Source organism: Prionailurus bengalensis, chromosome E2 (genome assembly GCF_016509475.1).
Source record: "Prionailurus bengalensis isolate Pbe53 chromosome E2, Fcat_Pben_1.1_paternal_pri, whole genome shotgun sequence".
Classification (NCBI taxonomy): Eukaryota; Metazoa; Chordata; class Mammalia; order Carnivora; family Felidae; genus Prionailurus; species Prionailurus bengalensis.
Genome location: NC_057352.1, coordinates 58,812,501 through 58,836,628, shown reverse-complemented (window position 1 = coordinate 58,836,628; position 24,128 = coordinate 58,812,501). Strand labels below are relative to the sequence as shown.

The 24,128-nt window shown below is 66.1% G+C and overlaps 1 protein-coding gene across 7 annotated transcripts in view; it reads right to left on the bottom strand.

The window, feature by feature from the left end:
- The window catches only part of GSE1 (Gse1 coiled-coil protein), a 391,234-nt gene that overhangs the window by 17,115 nt on the left and 349,991 nt on the right, over positions 1 to 24,128 (bottom strand). For 3 of the 7 annotated variants that reach the window (XM_043599809.1, XM_043599807.1, XM_043599810.1), the window contains exons 3-7: positions 16,849 to 17,067; positions 5,594 to 5,793; positions 1,203 to 1,378; positions 769 to 969; positions 36 to 227 (exon numbers count right to left, since the gene is read on the bottom strand). In XM_043599809.1, coding sequence (XP_043455744.1) covers positions 36 to 227; positions 769 to 969; positions 1,203 to 1,378; positions 5,594 to 5,793; positions 16,849 to 17,067 — 988 coding nt within the window. The remainder of the gene's footprint in view (positions 1 to 35; positions 228 to 768; positions 970 to 1,202; positions 1,379 to 5,593; positions 5,794 to 16,848; positions 17,068 to 24,128) is intronic. The other 4 variants (XM_043599808.1, XM_043599812.1, XM_043599813.1 and 1 more) reach the window with 2 other exon arrangements.

Below are 24,128 nucleotides of genomic sequence, written 5' to 3'. Positions count from 1 at the left end.
GCGCGGGGGCCGCCCCAGCCCGGCACGCGGCTTACCTCTCGGCACTGAGGCTGGACATCCGCTCCGAGTGCAGCGCCGCCAGGGACGAGTGGGAGAGCTCGGGGGGGTAGCGGACCCCGGACAGGTGGAGATGCATAGCCGATGGGTGCAGCGGGGGCAGGGAGCCGGGCGTGGGGATGGGGTAGAAGGGGGACCGTAGGGCTGACAAGCAGTAGGAGTCGTCCATCCTGTGCAGGGAAGACGGGGCTGAGTGAGAAGCAAAGGCAAAGCAAATAAACCCCGGCCCCGTCGGCAGGCATGCGGTGCCGTGAGCGCGGGGGGCAGGGCAGGAGGGCCGCGAGCCTACAAAGGCCCCGCAGGCAGAGGCCACGGCTGCGGCCAGCCCCAAAGCCCCCGCCCGAAGGGCCGCTGGGCAACAGCAGCTCGAGGTCCGAGGCCCCACGCGAGCAGCAGCCCGCTCCCGGTAACTCGCCGGGTCGGGATTCGGGAAGCCCCTACACAGAGCACAGAGACGCGGGGCACACTCCCCCTGGGGCTTCTCCGTCACGCGGCAAAGGGTCCCTCGTCTAAGCGAGGCCGTGTGCCGGGCCGCCAGTGAAACAGCCAGCAAGAGGGGAACTGGCGGCACAGGGGGCAGGGGGGAGGCTTCCCGCCACGGGCCAGCAGCCAACTTGGAAGGTTCGGGGGCTGCTCGAGACGCAGAGCCCGGCCCCAGGACGTGAGGCCACGTGGGGGGACGGCCCCGGAGGACCCACTGGGGCGTCTCACCTGAAGGCTGGGTGGGGGAAGGGGTGAGGGGCCAGGTAGCTGGGGTGATAGTAGGCGGCGGCCGCGGCGGCCGGGTCCAGGCCCAGGGGAGGCAGGGAGGTCATGCGGAGGTCCTCGGTGGTGTGGTAGGGCCGGAAGCTCCTCAGGTAGTCCTCGGTCACGGTGCTCGGGGGCACCACGTGGTGCACAGGCCGCTGCAGGCTGCGGGGGCGGGGACGGGTGGATGAGGGAAGGACGGCGGAGGGCGGGGGAACCCGCTGACGAGAGGCGGGCAGCTACTGCCGGCTCCTGGGGCCTGCGTGGCCCTCGCCGTTCGGCAGCGGGCACGGGCTTGCCACCCAAGGCCAGGAGGCGCCCCGGGGCCCCCGCGATCCAGACCCCAGGCGCACGTGCCCGCTGCACCCCCTGCACCCCCAGCCCCCGACCGCACTTACTTGAGCGGCGGGAAGCGCGAGTCTTGCACCACGGAGCTGGGGGAGATGCCGAAAGGGTAGGGGGTGCTGAGCAGGTGGGAGGGGATGGCGGGGCCCCCCGCCTTCTCCTGGGGCAGCGGGGGCTCCACGACGAGGCGCTCCCGACCGCCGCCGCCGCCCCGAGAGCCGGCGTCCTGCTGGAGGACAGAGAGCAGGAGTCAGGCAGGGGTGCAGGGCCAGGTTTCGGCGCCCGCTCTGAGGTGCACCTTCCTGGAGGGTCTCTACCCAAACGCACGCTGCACGGAGGAGGCGGCACGGTGAGAAGAGAGGGCACGGGCTGTGATGCCGGGCTCTCCCCTGGGCATCGGGTCTGGCCGCGCCCATCAGCAGACCGAAAACCAGGGCCGGGAGAAAGCAGGCGGGGCTCAGGGGGGTCGAGCGCAGGCCAGTCAACCCGCAAACCACGGTGTTCCCACCATGCCACGAAACACCAGGCGCCCCTGAAACGACAGGGAGCCACGGCCCTCTGACGGTCTCCAGGAGCCGGCAGGCTGAGGGACGCGTCCAGGAGTGGACCGCCGGGCATCTGGAGGCCGAGCCCCGTGCCGAGAAGATGCTCCCGCTCCCCAGACCCTCCCCCACGCCAGAGGCCCTCCGGCTCGGTTGGGGGGTGTGAGCAGCGGAGCCCCAAGTTCATCTCCGCGGCCGTGCCCTCTGACCCCAGCAGCCGCCTCAGGCCCGCACGCGAGGTGGGGCAGGAGCGGACGGCGGGGGCCAGGCAAGGAGGCCCCGGCCGTCAGGCACATCTACCCGGCAGGCCGCTGCCAGGCCGCCGTGCCCTCCCCGGTCCTCCAGAAGACACATCAGTGATAATTAATTGAAGGAGACAGGCCGCTGATTGGAATTTTTAATGAGCGGCAACATCTGTTCCTTCCCACACGCTGGCACGGCCCCTCCGCTCACGGCGGGGTCCTTGCAGGTTCGCGAATTCCGACTCGCCCTTCCCCAAAGGCGGGGGGGCAGTTCACATGGCAGGTGTTGAGGCGGGGGGGACACACGCACCCGCACACACATCCTAGGTCCGAGCGAGCAGCCCAGAACTCCCAGCCCCCGATTTTCCAGAGACTTCTATACAAGGGCCCACACCTATGTGGACAGCAGGGTGGGCTCCCCCCACAGCCTTATTGAAGACGGCTCCTGTCCGGTTCTGGAGACCCCGGATGAGACCCATAACGGCCCTGTGCCTCGGTTTCCCCATCTGTCAAGCCTCCCAATCGCAGCGCCGGCTCCTAGCGTGACAGGGATGGGCGGGCGGAAACGGAGGCGAGGAGGGTGAAGCGGCAGCCGGTCGCCCGCCCACACCAGCGTCTCAGGGGCCTTTGCCAGGTCAGGGCTTGCCGGGTTCGCCCACACGCCCACCACCTGGTGCGGGGCAGGCTCGCACGAGCCCCTACACCCACCTGCTGCCACGCTCTGGCCTCACGGGGGCCACTGTGGGCCCGAGGAGGCCCTGTGCCCGTGGTCTGGGACGGACTGGACAGGGGGTGCCCGGCACTGAAGGGGACTCCAGGCACCCTGGACGCTGCCCTCAGGCTGGCCAGGACAACCCCCGCCCCCCTGGGCCAGAGCAGGACAGAGGTGGCAGCCGGGGGCGGGAGGGGGGCTGGGCCATCCACCCAGGACCACAGAATCCTCGGAGGGGGTCCTGGACCCTAGAACAACATCTGGGGAGAAGCTCCGGGCGGCTCTCCCCAAACCAGGCCGTCACCCACCTCCACGTGCGTCAGCCACCGCTCGCAGAATCAACGGCAGAGGCAAGTGCCCCCAGGGCGGCCCCTGCCACGCGGGAGGGGCCCCCAGCGCACCGGCCCCGGCCGCCCCTTCTCCCCCTCAGCGGGACAAAGCCCTGCTTGCAGGCGGCCGGGCCAGATGGCACCTTCCCGGCGGCAGAGGACAAACAAGGCGCTGGAGAGCCTGGGGGAGGGGATGGCGGGCGAGCAGGGGGTGCGACGGGCCGGACCCACACGCCTTCCGTCTGGCTGGAGCCCAGCCACGCTTGCGACAGGCACCTGGGAACGGGGGGCGGCCCTCTGGGGGCGCGCGGGGGCTGCCCCGGGGTCCAGGGCGCAGCCCCCAACCGGGGCCAGGCCACCGCGGGGCACCCCAGGAGCGCGCCGGGCTCCCACCGCCGCCCTGGCAGACAGACGAGCGGCAGGGAGCATCTGGGGGCGGCTTTTGTTTCAGGGCTGCGGCCGCAGGCACAGCCGCGGAGGTGAAAGGGCCACAAGGGGGTGGGCGGGAGGGAGGAAAATCCTTCTCTGGTGATTAGAGAGAGGGCTCCAGGCAGACAGGCCCGACATGCTCTGTTAGCCCGAAAGTAGACCATTTTTCATTTCAGCTGTCCTCTGCAGCTCCCACTACCTGGGAAACAGGGCCCTGGCGACCCCCGTGACAGGCCCAGGGCCCCGCCCCCACGCCTCCCCACCTTGCGGGATCGCCCCCCCCCCCCACTCCTGTGCCACCACTTGGGGAAGCGGCTCTCCTCCCCGCCTCCCCTCCCCAGAAGGATTACATTCTCCACTGAGCCTTTGTGAGAAGCTGATGAGCCATACATCATCTGCTAATGCAGTTCCCTTCCCGCCGCCCTCCCTGGTGGCATTAGTGTTTCATTAAGCGCCGTGGTGGTAAATGGCCGGAGCAGATCCATCACGGCCCTTTCTCTGGGGCTACTAAACGTTTCTGAGGCAGTCAGGACCCTCCGCGGGGTGCCAGGGCACAGGTGCCGGAGGAGGGGAAGACAGCAGGCGTCCCATGGCGGCTGTCACCAGCCAGTGCTGAGCCAGGGACAGGGCAGGATCCGGAAACGACCCGGGGCCGAGTGAGTCCGGGAGAGGCAAGGAGTGGTGACGAGTCAGGGTCCGAGTCGGGTGGCTGGGGCCCTGAGGTCAAGGTGGATCGCCAGGCGGCTGATAGCGAGAGGCAAAGAGTCCCTCCGGAGGCAGAAGGTCCCGGGGAAGACCCGACCCTCCCTCGAACCAGGCCCAGGGGCAGCTCAGGGGTCTCCAAACCCCTCTGGCTGGAATCTGCCCGCCAGGCCCCACCTGGTCTCTCCCACTCTCAAACTGCACAGAGGGCTAAGCAATGGCCACCTCGGACACGGGGCCAAGCCAGGGCCACACCCAGGAGGGTCCTCACCCTGCCCGAGGGTCACCCCCACCCCCTCTGTGGACAGAGGCTGGCTACCTCCCACCCCCAGGGCAGAGGAAAGGCAGATGTACTATCTACTGGATGACCAGGGGGTAGGGGTGGGGGGAGGCTGGTGCCCAACTGACTCCCCTCTTCCACTTTTCTTGTCGTTTAGCTGGTATTTTTTCTTTTATGTTTGAGAGAAAGAGAGAGAGGGAGAGAGAGACAGACAGACAGAGTACCAGCAGGGGAGGGGCAGAGAGAGAGGGAGACACAGAATCTGAAACAGGCTCCAGGCTCTGAGCAGTCAGCACAGAGCCCGATGCGGGGCTCGAACCCACGGACCGTGAGATCATGACCTGAGCCCAAGTCGGTCGCTTAACTAATTAGTATTTCTAAGTACTACCACCCCTCTGGGAACTCAGCAGAAAAGCCCGGAAGTATCCTCTCACCCCTGCTCCGCTCCCCCCCTCGGTTAGGGGTACCCGGGTGTGGGTGGGGGGTCAGCTGAGGCAGGAACAAAGGAACCCTCCCAGGCCTCCCGCACTGGCAGGACACCATGGCAACAGCCACACCCAGGGGAACCCCAAGTGTGGGGCCTTCAGATGCCAGGACAGAAACAGGAAAGAGGGACACACGAGAACACCCAGCGGCCTTTTCCCCTCTTCCGTCCCGTGTTCGAGCGGCAGGTAATCAGAACAGCTACCCTGTGTCACCTTTGCCACCTTTGAAGCACCTCACGCGGGGCTCACGCGGGGCTCCGGACTGAGCCGCGTCCCCCTCAACTTCTCACGGTGGAGTGCCAACCCTGGGAGCGTGTTGGAGGCGGGGCCTTGGAGGAGGTAACTAAAGGTGAGGTCATTCGAGCGGGCCCCGATCCCACAGGACCGGTGTCGTCAGAGAAAGCAGACCAGGCCCCGGATGAGAAGACGGCGTCTACAGGCCACAGAGAGAGGCCTCGGGAGGAAGCCGGTGCCGGGGTCTCAGACCCCCAGCCTCGGGGGACACTAAGAATAAACCTGTCGTGGGAGCCCCTGGAGGGGTGCTCGGTGCTGGCGGCCTGACTGAAGCCCGGGGATTCTCTTCCGACACCTGGCCCTCCGGGCGGGTGTCCCGTCGCCCTGCCCCGCACGGGGGTCGGGCTCACGAGAGCGAGTCAGGGCGAGCAGCCGCAATCCCGAGATGGGCCCCCCCTTCCCGGCAACTGTGCCCCACCCCCGGCTCACCTGTCGGTTCTCACTCCTCCAGACGCCATTGACGGTCTTGGTCGGGGCGATGGTCACCACGGGGGGTGTGCTTGGCACACTGTGGCCCCCAGGGGGGACGATGACGGGGCCCATGGGCACGCGCTTGGGCGTGCTGGCGGGAGAGCTGTGGTTGGTGGCCGGTGAGGACACGGGGGACGACTCGCTGCTCAGCGAAGACCCTGCGGGAGAAGGACGCGGGAGGCTGAGCGGGGGCCACGCCCACGGAGGGCTCCGGCCGTCCCCAGCCCCACGCAGCCTGCGGACAGGCAGGGAACCTGCTTCCCCGGCCACCTCGGGCCGCGCCGCACTCCCTCTCTGGCTTCGCGGCCCAGCGCCCCTCACCCAAGCCCCAGCCCGAGGCGAGGGTAGGCAGGAAGGGCCGCCCCCTCGGACGCTGACGGAGACACGGGCCCCAACACGAGAGACGTGTCCCATCGCAGCTCGGGGCCACGAGCCCACGTCCCACATCACACAGGCAGGATGTGCGCCGTCGGGGGCTGCCCCTGGCTGGGTGGGACCCGGTCAACACAGCAGCCGGACCGGACCCCCCTCCACGAGGCCGGAGCCAGAACCCCCCCCCCCCCCCCCAGCTCATAACAGGCCCCGAGCCCTCCGCTTGCAGGTAGAGGGGCTGCAGGAAAAGGCAGGGCATGCAGGATGCCCGAGCGGCCAGCAAAGCAACGGTCACAGGGCTGGATGGGCCGGGCACGAGGCAGGGACACAGAGAAGCGGCCGAGGGACGCTTTCTTTTTCGTTTCTCAAGTATCAACTGCAGCCTATTCTCAAATTTTAAAAACTGAGACCTAATTGGCCATTTAAAGCGTAGAGGCTGGTGGCTTCTAGCACATTCACTGGGTTGTGCAATCATCACTGCCACCTGACTCCAGATCGCTTCTGTCCCCCAAAAGGAACGCTGTACCCCAACATCACACCCAGCAGAGGTCCCCCCAGAGGTGGGATGGGGTGGGCAGAGTCAGGAAGCGGGGGACCCGGCGTTTCTAGAGGGCATGGAGGGTGGGGTGGGCAGGGCCCGGGGGGGAAGCATTCCGGGGTCCCAAGGGAGAAAGCTCGGGTGCACGGCCAAGCTGGCCGGCTGCTCCCCCGGGAGGGGCGGCCAGGACGGGGAGCGTATGAGCTGGGCAGTAACTGTGTTCAAGTGCGTCCTGCTCCCGGGTCCCCACCTCCAGCAGGCACCAGCCTTGACCTCCCTGTGACTCAGGCACGTCCCGGCCCTGGGGCCTCCAGCAGTGTCGGGGGGGGGGTCCCCGAGATCCCCACCCAGGCTCAACAGAGTTTGTCGCACAAACACACACACACCCTGCACCCTGAGGAGGAGGGAGACCCCCGTCACGTGCCCACACGACGCCGGTGGTCCCCACCCCCATCACGGACAGGCGACACGGACCCCGGGCAGACACCACAGCATCTGAAAGCACAAACCGCAGCTGGGGCTGCCTGGGACGCCCTCGCGCCGGGCGGGCAAGGGGCACACGCTCGCCTGTGGCCACGGGGGGTGGGATGCGGGGGCCCAGGCGGCCACGTGCTCCACCAGCCGGGACGCGGACAATCACACGCGGCCCGGGGACGCCCCATCTTGCTCGCGGACTCAAAGGGCAAACGCTGACCCTTCTGAAGGGCTCAGATGGCCCATTCTGTCCGCAAGCGCCCCACACGGGTCGGGGGAGAGAGGGAGCAGCGTCGGCAGAGACAACCCCTCGCGGAAGGAGAATCCCATCTGTTCGCGGGTGTCCTCCTGGATTTCGCTCCAAACGTGCCTCGTTCCCGGGGCCGAGAGACCCTCGTCTCCACACCATCTCAAGCGGCCACGCTCACGTTACCAAATGGAACCTCTGTGTTGAGGGGGAGGCAGGGCAGCCTCCGGCTCGCGGGCGCAGATAGCCGCGCGGCTGCCAGGGCGGCACCGTGGGGCCATCTCTCCTCTCTGCCCCAGAGGCCCTGGGAATGTGGCCCAGCGTGGCCTCAGCAGTATAACCAGGAAGCAGAGCGGCCGGACATCAAGGCCCCAGCGACATCAAGACAGAGCCTTGCCCTAAGCAAGGTGCTTCCATCCAGGACTCCTCAACGTGACTCCCTAGGCTTGTGCACAGCATGGGCAACTGTACAAAGCAGCCCCACGGGGAGATACCCAGCCCCAACCCCACAGGCCAAGCCCCAGAGCGGCCCAGCAGCTCGATCTGCTAGCAATATTGGTAACAACACCGAGGCCGGGAGCCCCGCGCTCCCAGATCCCATCTGTCAGTGCCTGGCCACGTGGGCAGGAAGGAGCTGCCCGAGGGCTGCTGACCCTGAACTGCGACCCCGAGTCCCCCCCCAGATGAAGCAGCAACCACGGCCCACACCCCAAGAATGCTGCAACCCCCAGTCGGCCAGGCCAGCCCCAGCTAGCTGGGTCAGATGTCGTGACCACCGGGGGAGAGCCAATATCACACGCTGGCCACCCTCCCTTCCCAGTGGGGACAGCTTCTGGGGTTTTAGGACAAGCTACTGTCTGGTCAAGTTGGTGACCCCCCACCCTCCTGCTACGAAGCCGGTTTCAGGACCACTGAGGGGGCAGGTGGGGTGTCACAAGCTAATTCGGCCAGCCCTGTGAGCGAAGCTCCCGGCTGGAAAGTGACCCCCCTGAGGTTCTGGAATAGCTCTCGTGGACCCTCACCCAGGTTCGTGCAACTGTGGAAAAATGGGTACATCTCTCTCAGGCCGCCAGCTCTCGCCCTGGCCTGGCACCCCCCCCTTCAGGGGTATGCACCCAGCAAAGCACCCGCCCCCCAGCCCTCCACAGGGAGCTCCTCCGACGCCCGCCTGCACGTGGCCACGAGGACACAGAGTCGCATTCAGGTCGAGCACCCGGGGGGGGGGGGGGGGGAGGAGGACAGGAAGCAGCCATAACCCTCACGGCCACGCGAGTGGGTCCCACCAACACCACCAAGAATCCAGACAGTCCTACCCGCTGGGGAGGGGGGTGCTGCGCGACAGCAGGGGCTTTTTCCTGACCTGTGGGGTCACTCCCGATACCTGTCCTGCTGGATGCTCAGTCTATGCACATTTCTGTAGGCTATTTAGATTTTTAACTTTCGTTTATTTTTTAAAGTTCATTTATTTATTTAGAGACAGAAGAGTATGCAAGAGCAGGGGGCAGGCAGAGAGGGAGGGAGGGGGGCGGGGGGGGGGGAGAGAGAGAGAGAAAGGGAGGGAGGGAGGGAGGGAGAGAAAGAGAGAGACAGAATCCCAAGCAGGCTCTGCACCCAATGCAGGACTCGACCTCACAGACTGGGAGATCAGGACCCGAGCGGAAATCACGAGTCAGATGCTCCGACCGACTGAGCCCCCCCAGGCGCCCCTGGCGTTGTAATGGTTCTACTGACCTAATTCCCGCATCACAGAAACCGGCCCCCATCCCCATCTCAAGTGCACAATTCCTCAGTCCTCGTCGTATTCATAGCTGTGCAGCCATCACCCCAAACAGGAACCCTGTACCCTTTAGACCCCGGCCCCCAATCCGTCTGGTCTCCAAGGATGTCCCTATTCGGGGCTGTTCCCACAAACAGAATCACATGGCGTGGAACCTTCCGCGTTGGCCTTTCACTCAGCCGGCGGTGTTTTAGTTTGTCCACACTGCAGCCGTGAGTCAGGGCTCCGTTCCTTCCTCTGGCTGACTCCTGCTTTACCCTATGCGGAAACCCCTTTCATCTGCGTGTGCCCACCTCTGGGCTCTGTGAGGCTGCTGTGTCTCCTGCTCTCGCAGCTCATCTCCCGCTCAGCCCGTGGGGGCAGAGAGGGTGGACGTTTGTGCTCTGGACCGAAAACAGGAAGGAAAACACACACACAGCAGGAGGACCTGCGGTCACGGCAGAGGCGGCCAAGAGCCTGGAGGAAAAGCTGGGGTCAAAGGCAGATGGGGCTCTGGTGGGGGGGCCTCGCACCCCGCCCTGCAAGCGCCAGGCTCTGGGCCGCAGGTCGCAAGGGCCCTCCTCCCTCAGACCACCCTCCTGGCCTCCGAGCCCCCCCTCTGAAGGGGCCCCGCCATTAGCTCGCCTCCCTGGATTAACCTCATTCCTAATCACCAAGGGGGGAGGGGCGGGGGAGCTCGGGGGCGCAGGTGCACTTGGACCGGGAGGCCACCGACAATTAGCAGCCTAATCCCCCGGGGGGAGGGGGGAGGGCGGCGGGCGTCCCCCGCCAGCCAGAACAGGCGATCGATCCCTGACCACGCACCCACAATTAGCGAGCGGCCACCCCGACCCCGCTTGGCGCTGCGGCAGGAGGCCGTGACCGCCCTAATTAACTGGAGGCGCGCGGCGGGAGCCGGTCCACGGGCGCGTGCGGCTGGGGGATGACAGGAGGCGGCGCTCGCCGTCACCTCGGCCGCCCGGCACGTGTAATTAACAGCTGAGACCCCAGACTCAGGAGGGGAGGGTGGGGGGGAGGCCTGGCAACGAAACCACGGCGTCACGATGGCCGCTGGCTCTCCTAGACACACGCTGAGCCCGCCACGAACGTGCCCACCACCCGCTGGACGTCCAGGACCACCGCCCGCCCCGACTGCAGGGCACGGAGGGCAAGGCGGGCTCCCGGCGACAGGGGCGAGACGGGAGGCTGGTCTCCTGAAAAACAGGGCCGCTGGGACGTCCTCCGTCCCTGTTGCTGGGCCACCCAAGCTCGGCGGGGTTGTGCCCAGGTTCAACCAGCACAGGCGCTGACCCGGGACCCACGGCCACGACAACCGGGGGTGGGGTGTGGGTGGGGGGCAGAGGCATCGAGGACCCTGCGTGTCCCTGGCTCGCCAGGGCCCTCCTCTCCCTCCCGGAGTCTGTTCTGTCCCAGGTCAACCCCGGGTGGTCCCCAGGCAGACCGCAGGGCATGTGACCGCAGCTCTGGGGCTGCCCTCTGCCCTCCCCAGACTCGGCCACCACTGTTTCCAACCAGGACTCGGGGACCCAGGCCTGGTGGGCACGCACCATTTGGATCCAGAAAGGAGACTGGCCATCAGTACGCCCCCCTTGCTTGCAAGGCCGAGGGGCCGTGGGAAGCCTCCCAGCCGGCGGGGGATCAGGTGGACGGAACCCGGACGGTCCCAGAGTCCGTCTCCCCAGAACGTGCCTGACAGAACAGAACGGTGGCCCCGTGCCCTTTGCAATCGAAGTGTGTAGGTTCCGGGGGCCAAACACCACGGGGAGCACCTGGAGGCAGGGACGGCCCGCAGGGCTGCCCCTGCCCAGCCGGGGTCAACGGCTCCCACGACCGGTGGGTTTGGGGAGAGGTGCTCCGAGAGAGTCACGGGGCAGCTGTATCCCTGCTTCCGGGCCCGGGGCTCTCCCCACCCGCACCTCCACAGTGCAGGACACTGTCCCACCACACGGCCACCGGCATGTTCCTGGGCCCTATCTACCATCACGGGATGGTCAGGGAAACCCAGAGCAGCAAAGGCCGGGTGTGGGTCTTTCTCGTGAAACGCCGATTCCAGGGGCTCATTATTTGCCAGTGGGCAGACGAAGGCAGCGGGCTCCTACGTTTGCCGACAACGCTGTCGGGGTAGGGCACACGGAGGGCAGGGGGCTCCGGAGAGGTGGCCGGTGACCAGGGAGGTCAGTGTTGTAGCACCACAGCCGGGGGAGGCCCGCTGCACCACTGGCCACCCCCCTCCTCCAGCCCCGACCTCCCTTGCCCGCCTGCCTCCAGAATCCCCAGGGCCCTGCAGACAGAAGTCTCCCTGCACGGCGAGCTCACACCTGTGCCCGGAGACAAATGGGGCGGCAGATCCCGCGGGGAAACGCCACCCCGGGGAGCCTTGCCAACGCTCGGCTGACACACACGTGGCCAGCGTGTTAGGCGGGATCTTCTCTTTGCCGATCTGTTCTGCTGTTTTCTTTGAAACAGGATTTCAGGTGTCGGAGGAAGCCCCGCCCTCACTCTAGGGGGCCACTGGTGGGCGGGGCAGAGTCCCGCCTCCGCCTCCGGCGGGCCTCAACGAGGGCCCTGGGGCTCCCGGTTCCGGCAGGCCTCCCGGCTGCAGAGCCAGAGACGAGATGCGGCAGGCAGCCAAGGAATGGGGTGGAAGGAAGCTTCTGGACAGGGGCACCCGCGTTTGGGGCCCTGGACCTGAAGAGTTACAAACTCAAGTCCGCCAGCTTGGCCACCCAACGGCGGCCACCCAGCTTGGCGGAGGCTGCTCGGTCACCCGACGGAGCCCAGGGCAGCCACCGAGCCCATCCTGCTCCTTCTGCCTCACCGGGGCCCCCGAAGCCGCCCGAGGAGACCCCGCCCGGCACAGCCGGGTCCTGGGGCCACAGCACGGGCTGCCCACAGAAACCTGGCCTCGACAGGGGCGTGGGTGTGGGGCAGCCGGAAGGTGGGAAGGGTGGGCCGGGCACGCAGGGACAAGCAGCGAGTCCGAGTGAGGACTGGCCCGATGCGTTCCGGGGTTGGGGGGGGGGGGGGTGAGGCGCACAGCCCCAGGCGACTTGCGCTTCACCAAGCGACGGAGGATGCGTCGTGGAGCCCGCCTGCTGCAGCGTGGACGCGAGCAGATTGCCACTCAGCTTGTCAGAGCCGCGGCCCCTGCTTCCTCGTGCTCAGGGACAGCAGGGACTCGGGCTCCTGGGCTCGCCCGCTGCAGGGGGCAGAGGGGAAGCGTCAGGGCCTCTGGGAGCACCCCCACCCCCACCCGGAAGCAAGGGGGCTCCTAGGGCAGGCGAGCAGGTGTCACAGACTCCAGGGGGAGTTTCCCGACTGACGGGCACGGACTCACGCCCTCACACAGTCACTCAACAAGCATCTCTGGGCGCACAGGGCCACTGGGGAGCCTGAGAAGCCCTGTGAGGCAGGCCTGAGAGGAGGTTGGGACACTCTGGGGGTTAGAGGTCCTGACCTGCCCCAGGTCGGTGGGGTCTTGGGATTCCTAGGTTGGGGCTCATTCAAGGCTCGAACTTGGGCTTCAGATGCCCGTGGAGGAGGGGGGACCGTCTCTGTCCAGAAGAGGCCCTGGTGGGGGGACAGGCCAAGGCAGGCCTAGTAGCTTCCAGACGACACAGTGGGTCGAGTGACCCAGGAAGATGTCCTTTTTGCCACCAGAGGATCAGGAGAAGGACCCACGTGACGCCTCAGCTCAGTGGGGCCGCGCTCTGGCCGGTCTCGGAGAGAGGGTCCCACGGGCACAGCTGGGACCAACTGGGGTCAGACCCAAAGAGTAGCCAGTGTGGGCTCGGTCACTCCCTGTGCTGGGCTCCCCTTTGTCCCAAAGAGTAAAGACGAGGGACCGGGAGAGACAGCAGTCACCCTGGGCGCCCGGACAAAGCATGTGACGCGGGGGCAGATGGGCAGGTGCCGTGGCAACTGACCCTCAGAGGGGAGGGGCGGGGTCACTCCCAGAGTCCGGTCCAATTCAGCGACCAACCACGAATTCCGTGGAGTGGGGGCGGGGCCACGGCCAGAGGAGGCGATGGCAGGGGAGGCGTGGTGGGGGTGGGGGTGGTCAGGGGTAGGGGATGACGGCCACGGCGGTACCCGCTTGGCACACAGTTGCTATGCCGGCCGCTGGTATGTTCTCCCTGAATCAAAACCTAGGAGGATGACACCTGAGAAAACACAGGCTCAGAGAGGTAAAGTGAGGTGCCCAGGTCACCCAGCAAGGACATGAGCCAGAGGGTCAGGCGGGTCCAGGCCCTGGGCCGTGGCCACAGCCCCTTCAGGAGCAGCGGGCATCTCTGTCCCACGCGGCCCCCGGGGCGGCCTGGCTGCAGGAAAGGCGGCATCGTGAGCCCCGGGACAGATGAAACGCCCCTCCGAGGGGCTGACTTCTCTCTTCTGTCCCCTTCTCAGGGTACAGCCAGCAGCACAGCACTCGGAATAATTCCTCCGAGTTGAACGTTTGAACTGCACCCTTGGGACACGACGTGAGAGAAAACATTAGCCCAAGAAACGAAGGGGCGAGCTTGGGCCAAGGCTCGAAATAAGGGGACGCTTCACGGCGAGGGGGGGGGGGGGGCGGGACAGAGGGCCAAAGGGAGCGGGAGACGCGCCAGGCTGCGTGTGGCTGGCACCGTGGGCCTGGCGGCTGGGGTGGGGGCGCTGGAACCACACGTTCCTGGGCACGGGGAGGGGGGGGGTTACCTGCAGAGACAGGAGCCCCGGGGAGAGGGGCTGGAGGCCGTGATGTCCACGGACCCCAGTCCGCGGCTTCCAAATCCCCCTCTGCTGCCCTGGACGAGGGACCAGCCCAGCCCAGGCCGAGAACACAGCGGGCGACCGGCCAGTACACGGCCCACGCTAACACACGCCACCGCCTCGAAGAAGGGGGGACGGCCTCGCACGCCCAGTGACAGGTGGACGGTGCCAGCCAGCCGCAAGGTCGTTCAGCCGTGAAAAGGAACGAGGTCCTGGCACGCCGCACGGGGACGGCCCTGGCACATCAGGCGGAGCGCGGGAAGCCGGTCGCTGGCGCTGTGCGCCCCCCACCCCGGCCAGGGGAGGGGGCAGGGCCCGCTGCCGGGTTAAGTGCTGCTTTAGGGGCAGTGGTGTGGCCTGGGATTAGCACCCAAGGCTGCACGACTCCGAATGCACTAAAAACCAGGGGAGAGGACTCTTACGACACCGAATGAGTTACAACTTAGAAATCTAAGAAGCGTCCTGACCCTTCCCCGACCACCAAGCCCCCAGCGGCTCTCTGGTTCCAGAGGGAAAGGTAGGGCCAGCTGCCTCTCCCCTTGCGCCCCCACTGCACCCAGGCTTCTGGAAGCCGACAGTCCACACGACCCGCGGCCCCCGCCTCAGGCACAGACCGCCGAGTGCCCCCTGCGCCTGTGAGGTGGGTCTAGGAGCGAGGGAGCTTCCCCCCAGGCTTGCCGCCCTCACTCCAGCTCTCCAAGCCCACCTAGACAGGCCTACGCAGCAACCGCAGCAGCATGGGGCCCAGGGCGCGTCCTCGCCAGCTGTGTGCCCGGGGCCCCTGACTTGACCTCCCTGAGCCTCAGCTTTGCCATCTGCACGATGGGCAACTCTGGGCTGTGAGCCGCTTCTGCCGATGGAGAGGTCACGGCTGGGGTGACTCAGTGAGACCCGGGGCGTGGCCCAGGGATGCTCACGAGTGACAGCACCCCCTCGTTTGTCAAACCGTGCCCTGACTGGGGGGGATCAGGTAAAGAACCGAAAACCGAGCTCCCTGCCAGGGCTTTGCTCACGGCCGCCAGGAAGCCTGCCGTGCTCAGGATACAGCGTGATGAAGGCCCGGCGCCCACGCGGTGGGATCCGAGCGCGGGGCATCCCGGGGTTCAAACACCGCTCCACGGTCCACGGATGCTGAGCCTCCCAAACCCGAGCCCTCACCTCTGAGCGACGCGGGTGGCTCCGGTCAGCCGGCGGCAGAGGCCAAGCTCCCACGACAGCGTGCACCGTGGCCAGCGTGGCTGCTCCCCGTCGTCCCTCACCCGGCCCTTCGCCACAGTCACTCTTCCCAGGGCGGCGAATGTGCGGTGGGGAGCGGCGCCCTGTCACCGGGCCCAGCCTCTCCAGCAGCACACTTTGTTCCCGGCCAGCGGGCCCCGGGAGGCTCTTACGGGTTGAACTGCCCGCTGGCCCGTGCTCCAGCCAGACGCTGGGGCCAGTCTGGGGCAGCAGAAAGGGGACAAGGGCCATCGAGGCAGGCTCCTGCCTTGTGCCCATGGCCCTCCCATGAGCCCCCGTCTGCAGACCTCTCCCCTGCAGCCTCCACGAGGAGGAAATGTGCCGCTCCGTGGCCACGACCTCTGCAGGCGGGAGGTGTCACCAAGGACGAGCCAGCCCCAGCGGAACCAGCATGCATGCTCCTGTGACCCTTGTGAACGCCGAGGACGGAGACGGCCAGGCCAGGGGGGTGGCGGGCGAATTCTGCCACGAGGGCTTGACCGTTGAGGGGACCAGCAAGTCTCAACCCACCCGGTCCCCGCTGTGCGCGCGCCTCCCAGGCCACCGTGCAGGGAGCCGGCTGCCGTTGGCAGACATCTGTTCTCCAGCTGCGTGGCAGGAACAGCAGGGACGTGCCGACGCCAGCGGCCACGCTGGGCCCAGGTGGACGGAGCGGCCCACAGCGGGTGGACGCGAAACCAGGCCCCAGCGGCTGCTCTTCCCGGGCCAGCGCCCACCCTGTCAATCCTAAGCTCATCCCCTCACGCTTCCTCCTCCGCCCAACGACCGGAAGGAGGCGAGATTCCGAACCCAGGAGACCCCCCGCCCGTCCCGGTCAGGGCAGACGTCCCGTCCGCCGAGCTGCAGGCCCGGGGGCCTGTGAAAACAGACACACTTCCTTCCCATACCCGCGTTCCCCCGCCGAGGGCCCTGGACACCAAGCCCTCGATCTTTCAGACAAGGTACCCAGCAGGCAGAGACACTTGGGTCCCTGCTTTTGTCTGCCCAGAGGTCAGCCCCACCTCCGAGCAGCAAGCCCACAGGCTGTGGGAGAGGCCTGCTCAGGAGTCCCCGCGGCCCCCGCTACAGACCGCCTCCGACCCGACTCGTCCAGCCAGCAGCCTCTGACCAGGACTAACACGGACAACTGGATGACCATCCCCAGAAGCGCCCGAAGCCAGCGGCACAGAGAGCCTCACGGTATGACGATCAAAGCTCAGAGAGGGTCAGCGTTTCCCCAAAGCCACACAGCCTGTCACCACCCAAGCGACACCAGGAGCCGGGGCTCCAAACCTCCGGGGAGCACCCACCCATCCACAATCCTTGCCTCAGCGCGTTAAGCGGTAACGGTCCGGGTCGAGGTAGCCGTCCCAGAGACCCCCTCCCACCCCGACTCTGAGAACCAGCGGGTTTCCAGAGATGCGCTCCCTCCCTGCGGGGCCTGGAGTGGGCAGCAGAGCCCGAAGCCGCCGCGTCGCCTGGGAACCGCGGGCTCCCAGGGAGGGGGCCCGGCACACCCACCCTCCCCACCGCCGGCCACCCCCACGGTGCCACATGGAGCCCAGGCCGGACCGAGGCAGCGGCGGGGGGAACGGGAAGCAGAAGCACAGCCCAGGCGGCCAGGTGAGGAGGCGGGGGGGGGGTTCCGGGACGGTGCTGCCCCCCGCCCCCACCCCCACCGCCGGAACGAAGCAGGAGACACCTGAGCAGCCGCGAGGGCGCGAGCGCCCTGCCTCCAGACCCCCAAGGACTCGGCTCTCCCGCCCCGGCCGCCGCACCCACTGCCCCGAGGCCTGGCTCCCCCGAGGCCTGGCGGGAGAAGGGGCTGCGCCTCTTACCTCTGGGCTCCTCCGCCTGTTTGGCGAGCTTGCGCAGCGCGGCGGCAAAGCTGGAGGACGGCGCGACCTGGGCCGACAGCGCACTGCCGGTGGTGGGACTGCTGCTGGGCACCAGGGCGCCATTGAGCGGCGAGGGGGTGAGGGGGTTGACGGTGGCGGTGGTCCTGGTCGCGGTGGAAAGCATCCCTAGTGAAGGGGACTTGGGCTCATGGCTCATGCCTGAAACAGGAAAAGAAGAACCAGGTCACCCAGAGAGTAGGAGGGCCCAGCACCAGAGCGGGGGGGGGGGGGGGGTGAGAGGGGGGGTCCGCGGGGTCCAGGGGGTCCGGGGCCAGCAAGCAGCATGCAGGGAGGGGGGGCAGGAGCAGACCCGGGCGGCCGCGGCGGGACAGGCAAAGCGGGCCAGAGCCGGCGCGGCAGAGAGAGCAGGGCTCACGGCACCCCCGAACCCCAGATCCGTCATCAGAGCCTCAAGCGTCCCCGGGACCCCAGTGACAGCAAGATCCCACAGCCCGGAACATCCACCGGCGTCACCCGAGATGGGCGCGAGGGACAGTAAGACATGGCCGCATCCTCAGGACGGAAAGGACCCAGCGGGAAGGGAGAGGGCCGCGCTGAGGGTATCGAAGCCAGCCCCACGGCTACTCCTAAGGTTTCTGCCTGCCCCACGCGCACCCTGCCCCCCACCCCAACGACGCTGGTGAGCCTGGCTCTGCTCCTGCCCGCGTGTTAGAGAACACGCGGGGCAGACAGCGCAGACCCGGGATCTGACCCCAGGCGGGATCCCGGTGGGTGTCGACCCGCACAGGTGCCTCGCGGAACAGTCCCATCGGAAGTCGCGGGAGACGTGGGGGAGGGGACCCGGCTGGCCCGCGGACCCTGCCTGGAGGCTGAAAACTGTGGCTCTAAACCACCATGGCTGGGAAACCCCGCTTCCCGCTGGGGACCGGGCTCAGGCCTCACTGTTCAAGGAGTTGAGGAGCCAGTGCCCGCCAGGGTGATACCCGACGCCATGGGGGAGGACACGGCCACCTTCCCACGGGCCCCCAGCCCTTTCAAGTCCCATCTACGTGTCAACGAGGAGGCTGAACTGCCTCCCGAGTGGCCGATCAATAAAGGCCCAGCTCCGTATCAGGCGGCAAGCAAGCAGCACCATAAATAAGTTTTCCATTAACGTTCCCTGCCCTCTCGGGGCACCTGCCCAGCCGGGCCCCGCTCCCGCCCCCCCTCCTCGCCGTAGGTGCACTCCAGGGGTGTAAATCAAGGCCAATGGCCTCCCAGCTGGCAGGGGCCACAGGTCGTGAGCAGAAAGAAGCAAATTGACTTCCAACCCCCCAGACGGACACCTGGGAGGGGCAGGCTCCAGGAACGCCCAGAGTCATCTGGGGAGGGTCCTCGGGAGCCACGGCTCTCCTGCGAGCGGGCCGACGCAGAAAAGACAATACTGAGGCAGGTGTGAGCTTGGGGGAACACCATGCTCTCGGGTGAAGGCTTGCGCATGGGAACCAAGGACCCCCATGGCCAGGCTGGGGGCAAATCACGTGGGTGGCTGGTCAGCGGTGCTCTGAGGCAACAGTTCCACTGAGCGGCCGAGGCAGCGCGGACCCCAGGCTAACCCACGCGCCCTCCTCTTTCTGGAACGGCGGCGGGCGGGCGGACCCCAGCAGAGAAACCTGACCGTCCAGCGGGGGGGGTGCCGTCCCCCCCCCCCCCCCCCGCCCCGGAGCCTGATCGCCAGAAACATGCAGGCGTCAGACACGGGTCATTCTCAGTGAACCCAGCAGCCGGCCAGCCCCTCCTCCAGTAGGCAGTGTGGCGGGGGAGGCGTGGCCATGGTCCCGGAGTAAGGAAGTGGGGGCCCGAAGGTCAAGTCTTGCATTCACTCGGCTGCCAGATACCAAGTCACTGCCTCTCTGGGCCTGTCTCCTTGTCTACAAAACGGAGAAAAGACAGAGTCTACCTCGTGGGGTTCATCTTGAGAGGCCTCAAGGAATTAATTTACATGAAGGAGTTTCAGAGTGTGCCTGGCACGCCAGGGCCCATTTAACATACAGTCCATCAGCCTGCAGAGAGGGCAGAACCACGGGTCCAGATGAGCAAGGGGGCTGGCCAAGGCCACACAAGTCGGTCTCCGCAAGGCAGGACACAAGCTTCTGGCTTTGTGGACCAGAAGCCCATGTCACTGTCCCCTCCCCGGGCTGGGGACTGCACACCCTAGTCTGCATGCCTTGGGCAGGGAGCCACTTCCGCGTTCCTGAGTGGGTGGACGCTGATGCGGGCGGTACCTAAGTCCTCCCCCCGGCCCCGTGCAGCACCCACACCCGGCGGGCTGATGGCTATAGCTCTGGGGAGCGTATCCACCAGTCGGAGGTGCTACACAGTAAAACGGAGCCTGTGTGGGGGATGAGGCCCGGGATAAAGCGCACCGGGCCCCACCGGTCCTGGCGAAGCACGCACGGAAAGCTGTCCCTACAAAGGGCTGCCGGGGAGACGATGTGTGCGAGGAGGGACCGCAGGGGACATCACTTATACCTGGCTGAGTCACCTCCTGGGACGCCTCCCAACGGGCCTGGGAGAGGCCAGCAGAACCACCACCTACCGCCCACACCGCACCCGCCCCACAGACCTCAGAGCATCCTGGGAGCCGTTCACAGCCTGGTCCCGGTCATACAGACGGTTCGAGGCCACACAGTCAAGCAGCACGCCCAGGATTCGAACCCTGTCTCCTGGGCCCACACAGCAGCTGCCCAGTCCAAGGCCTGACCGTGACACCCGTTCGGGAGGGATAAACAGGCAGGCACATGCACGCACATACACACGGCTAAAATACTTTTCACCAAAGTAGCTTAAAAATACGTCCACCTAATCCCTTCAAGAGGCGGAGACTAATTCCCTTCTCCCAAATACGGGCCAGACTTACAGACTTAATTCTAATGAACGGAGTTTGGTGGAAGACACAGTCTGTCCCTTTCAAGAACATGCCACCAGAGGCGCCGTGGCCTTGTGCCACCCACCCGCCCCCTTGAATCACTTGAGGGCACTCAAGCAGGCTGCAGAGACTCCCGCGTTTCAGGGAAAAGGATGCTTCCGGACAAAAGCCACGGCTCCTCCCCCAGCCTGGTGGAGCCTTCGGATGAGACCGCAGCCCCAGCCGCCAGCTGGATTCCAGCCTCCTCTGAGACTCTGAGCTCCACCCACCCAGCTGAGTCACCCGTGGACCTCCCCCCCCCCCCCCCGCCAACGTTTGTTAAGTCTGGGAAGAGTTTGTCACGCACCTTTGGAAAACCAACACAGCGGCACCACACGTCCCACTGACCAAGACTGCCCTCTCCAGTTCTCTCCCCATCCCCTTTCCTTCTTGGAGCCCAGTTCGGGTAGAACTTGCAGACGTTCAACCATCTGCAAATCCCCTGTGACTTTACCCACAGTCTCCAAAGCGGCCCCCTCCCCCCGATGCCATCAGAGACCATCAACTGCGGCCTCTCTGCTCCCTTACTCCTTAGACAGCCAGCCTCTTTAGTCCCCAATCCTATCAGAAAGGCGTCACTGTGCCCATTCTACAGATGGGGCAAGACACACTTGGATCCACAGGCCGACAGATGGTTAACGGCGGGACTGAGATCCCAGGAACACGGCACCCGTGTCCTGTTTATGCTAAAGTGGTCAGGGCCCAGATCCAAACCCATTCTGCCTTGCAGCCCACACCGCACACTGATGTCAAGATAGGGACGAGGGGTGGGGAAGTGAGGGTAGGCAACGTGGTTATTCCACATCCCAGTGACCGGTCCCCAAGGCCCAGGAGCAGATGTGAGGTCACTGCTCGGTGGCCATGTGACAGGCTGGCCAGCTGGTGACCCGAGTGGACCTGCTGTGACCGCCAGCTGAAGCGCCGGGCACGGTGGCACAGAGGTGCTGGGACAGGCAGTCAGCGGCCACCGGACAAATCCCAGGCCAGACCCCAAGACATCACACGCCCCCTAAGGTGTTGGGGGGGTGTCTTCAGTCACAGCGAGGGGAGCGAAGGTCTCACTTCTGTCCTTGTGCCTACGTCGTAATTCCTCTGCAAGGAACCAGGCTTTTGAAAACGCGGGGGTGGTGGGTGTCGCCAAAGAGATAGAGAGTCACCGACGTGAAACTGGCACACCCTCAGAAGCCCGGGGCGTCCCCCCGACCGGGGCCTCCTCTGGCGAGGTGCAGGGGCTGAGGGAGCTAGGAGGCCCCTGCCTGCTGGCCCCTCCCCCCTCCCCGGGGCAGCTGCCCCCTGAACGGCAAGGTCACATTCCTGCTGGCGACAAGTGACCTCCCCTCCCGGCTGAGCCTGCCCTCCCCTCCTCAAAGCCTGGCACCTGCTCCCTGGGCTCAGGCAGGAGCCCCCCTGGGTTCCTGGGGGGAGGGGGTCCCCCCAAGCCAGCATCTCTGCTCTGGTGTCGGCCGTGGGCTCCAGGGGCGCTGTGAGCCAAGAAAGCTCCTGCTGATGTCAGGTCACTTAAAATAGAATCCCAACCCAGACACTTCATTAAGGAGCTAAACTTAGCCCTGCTCCCCAGCGTGTGCGGGCGCACCCGCAGGCTGCCGGGAGGGCAGGGACCGGGGACCACCAGCGGCTGGGGTGGCAGCACCCTTGCACCCAGCACAGGCCAACCTCAAGGGCCCCTGACACCTGGCAAAGGGTCGTCCCGGATCTACAGTGGCTCGACGCAGCCTCGGGGGAGCCCCCGCCCACCCTGCCCCTCTGTCACGGACTGGGGTCACTTCAGGGCCCACACCCCCGTGCTCTGCCCCCCAGGCCCTGCCCAGGGAGGCCGAGCCCGGCCTCCCACACAGGTGTTCTCTGGCTGAGGCCGGGGCGTCCCCAGGGGTGGGCCGAGGGGACAGCGGGCTTTGGGGTGGCCCCTGCACCTCAGGAGGCCCTGGAGGAACGTGGGGCACCTGCTCCCCATGCCCTCATTAGAGGGGTACTTATTAGCTTCTGTGCTCCTGGCCGCTGCCTGAATTCTTGTCTACATTATCAGCTCGTGTAAATTCATTATCCTAACAGCTGGGAGTAAGCTCCACTGTGGGGAGGCCGATGATGGATGAGGGCTGGGGGGCCGGCTCACGAGCGACTGGGTCATGCGGCCCCCCTGCTGCCCTCCTCTGGACAGGGCTCCAGCCCCCAGGAGGAGAGATCCCACCAGAGGTGAGATGTGACCGCTCCCGGGCCACTTGGCACTGAGGGGCCAGGACGCCCCCCCCACCCCCCGAGCCCCAGCACAGCCGAGAGCCCACCGCGATGCCGGAGGTCGAGGGCAGGAAGGGAGCAAACCCCACCGGGCTGTCTGCACCCACAAAGTGCCCCGGCCCCCACTCCACGGACAGGGCCGGTCTGCGGACGCAAAGGGCGCCCCGTCTCAGAGCTGCCACCGGGCAGGCGAGGCCCTCTCGGTTTCCGCTCCTCCTCCTCCCCAACGTGGTGTCTTTGATCAATACTTTTCCTCTTCTGCCTACGTTTCTAATATGGCCAGAAGCAGCACGAAGCTTAAAAAAAAAAAAAAAAAAAAAGGCAAGGAAGGAAAATCCAAGTGCAGTGCGGCTGACGGTCTCTGTTCTCCAGAAACCCACCTTGTTCCCGTCCCACGGAACGGACCCAAAGCTCCCAGAGGCAGGACTTCAATGGGGGGAGGCCCCCCGACACTCCATTAAATACGGCCCCCGCCCAGCCCCCTCCTCTACGCGACGGTGGAGGGCGTATTAATCAGCACAACGGCCTCCCGCAGACCCCGTAATTACTGCCTCCTTTCATTGGCTCCTCCGCGGCACCAGACCTCGGCCCGCTCCCTCCCTGCTCTGTAATTACAAGCTAATAGCCGAGATGAATTTTCTGCTGGCTCCGGGTTCAAGCACCAGTCCGCCCCTTCCCCCTGACGGCCCCCCCTGGGGTAATTACACCCCGCGGGGCCGGGCCCAGCGGGGCCCTGGCTCTCCTGCCCCTCGCGCCCAATCTGGACTTGGACGCTCTAATCGCCCCTCCTGGTAATTTTTCATTACCACCGGAAGAAATGTTTGTGAACAAATACAGAGCGTCCAGGGCTGGGGGCGGGGGGGGGGTGAGCCACGGGCTTGGTGATCCCCACACCCCCAAAGGGGTGAGGCTCCCGCAGCCCTAACAAGGCCAGGGTCACCCTGCCCTGGAGACGGAGACCGGGACCGGTGGGCGGCTGCGGTGTGGGGTGCCACGTGATCCTGGGAGCCTGTGCGGCTTCCTAATAAATTCATTATTTTATTTGCCTTCGGCGTGTTCTGAGCTCACTCGCACGAAGCAATTTTTCTTGGGGGTGGGGGTGGGGGAGTCCGGAAGGTTTTCCTGTCCGGATGCACAGGACGGCCTGCTTAGGCCCGATGTCCTTTTCCAGCTCAGGACAGCCCCCCTCCGGCTGCAGGTTCCTAAGGGGACTGGGGCCTCCTTCTGGTGCCAAGTCCCAGAACCGGACTAACTCCCCAAGGCTAAGGCCCCAGCAGATGGCAGGGATCCTGACCCGGAACCAGAGAGGACAGCAGACAGAGCAAGGAGCAGGGAGGGGGAGGCCAGCCTGTGCACCCACGGGAGACCCTGGTCCGGAACGAAACAAGTAACAAGGCGGCTGGCTTTCCCACACGGCCGCCCCCCCCCGCCCCCCCCCCGCAGACCTGTCACTCAGCAGTGTGAGGTCACTACAGAATGCCAAAGGCAGGAGCTTATGAGCTCCTCCAGAACCCCAATCAATGAGAACGGGAGCTCACCACCACAAAGCCGGCACCACGGGGGGAGTTGTTTCCACGGCAAATTTCCGGGGTCACCCGACAGCCACCGTAAACCCTGAGTGGGGTTCAGCCCAGGGCACAGAATGCCCACGCAGCAGCCGTGAATGGTGCACAACGGGGTGGGGTGGGGGACGCTTAGGGTTCTCCCCAGCCTCAACCCTCCCGCCACTGCCATGTTAGTAATGTGGGGGGGGGGGAGGGGTGCAGAAGGGAAGAGGAATCCAGATTCTAGGGAAAACAGGAGACAGGAGCATTCAGGACAGGACCCCCCCCCCCCCCGACACACACATACTTGTCACTTGGTGCCTGTGTACCAGGTAACAGCTGAGCGGGTTGGGCCAAGGGGCAAACCCAGCAGGGTGAGGCGGAGATTCCTGGGAGGGGTGCCCCCTCCCAGTGGGAGGCACAAACCAGGTGGCCACAGAGATGGCCAGGACAGTCTAGGGGTGGAGGTTCAAGGCTGCAAAAGACCAGGAGAGCCAGAGGCCCGGTGGGGGGGC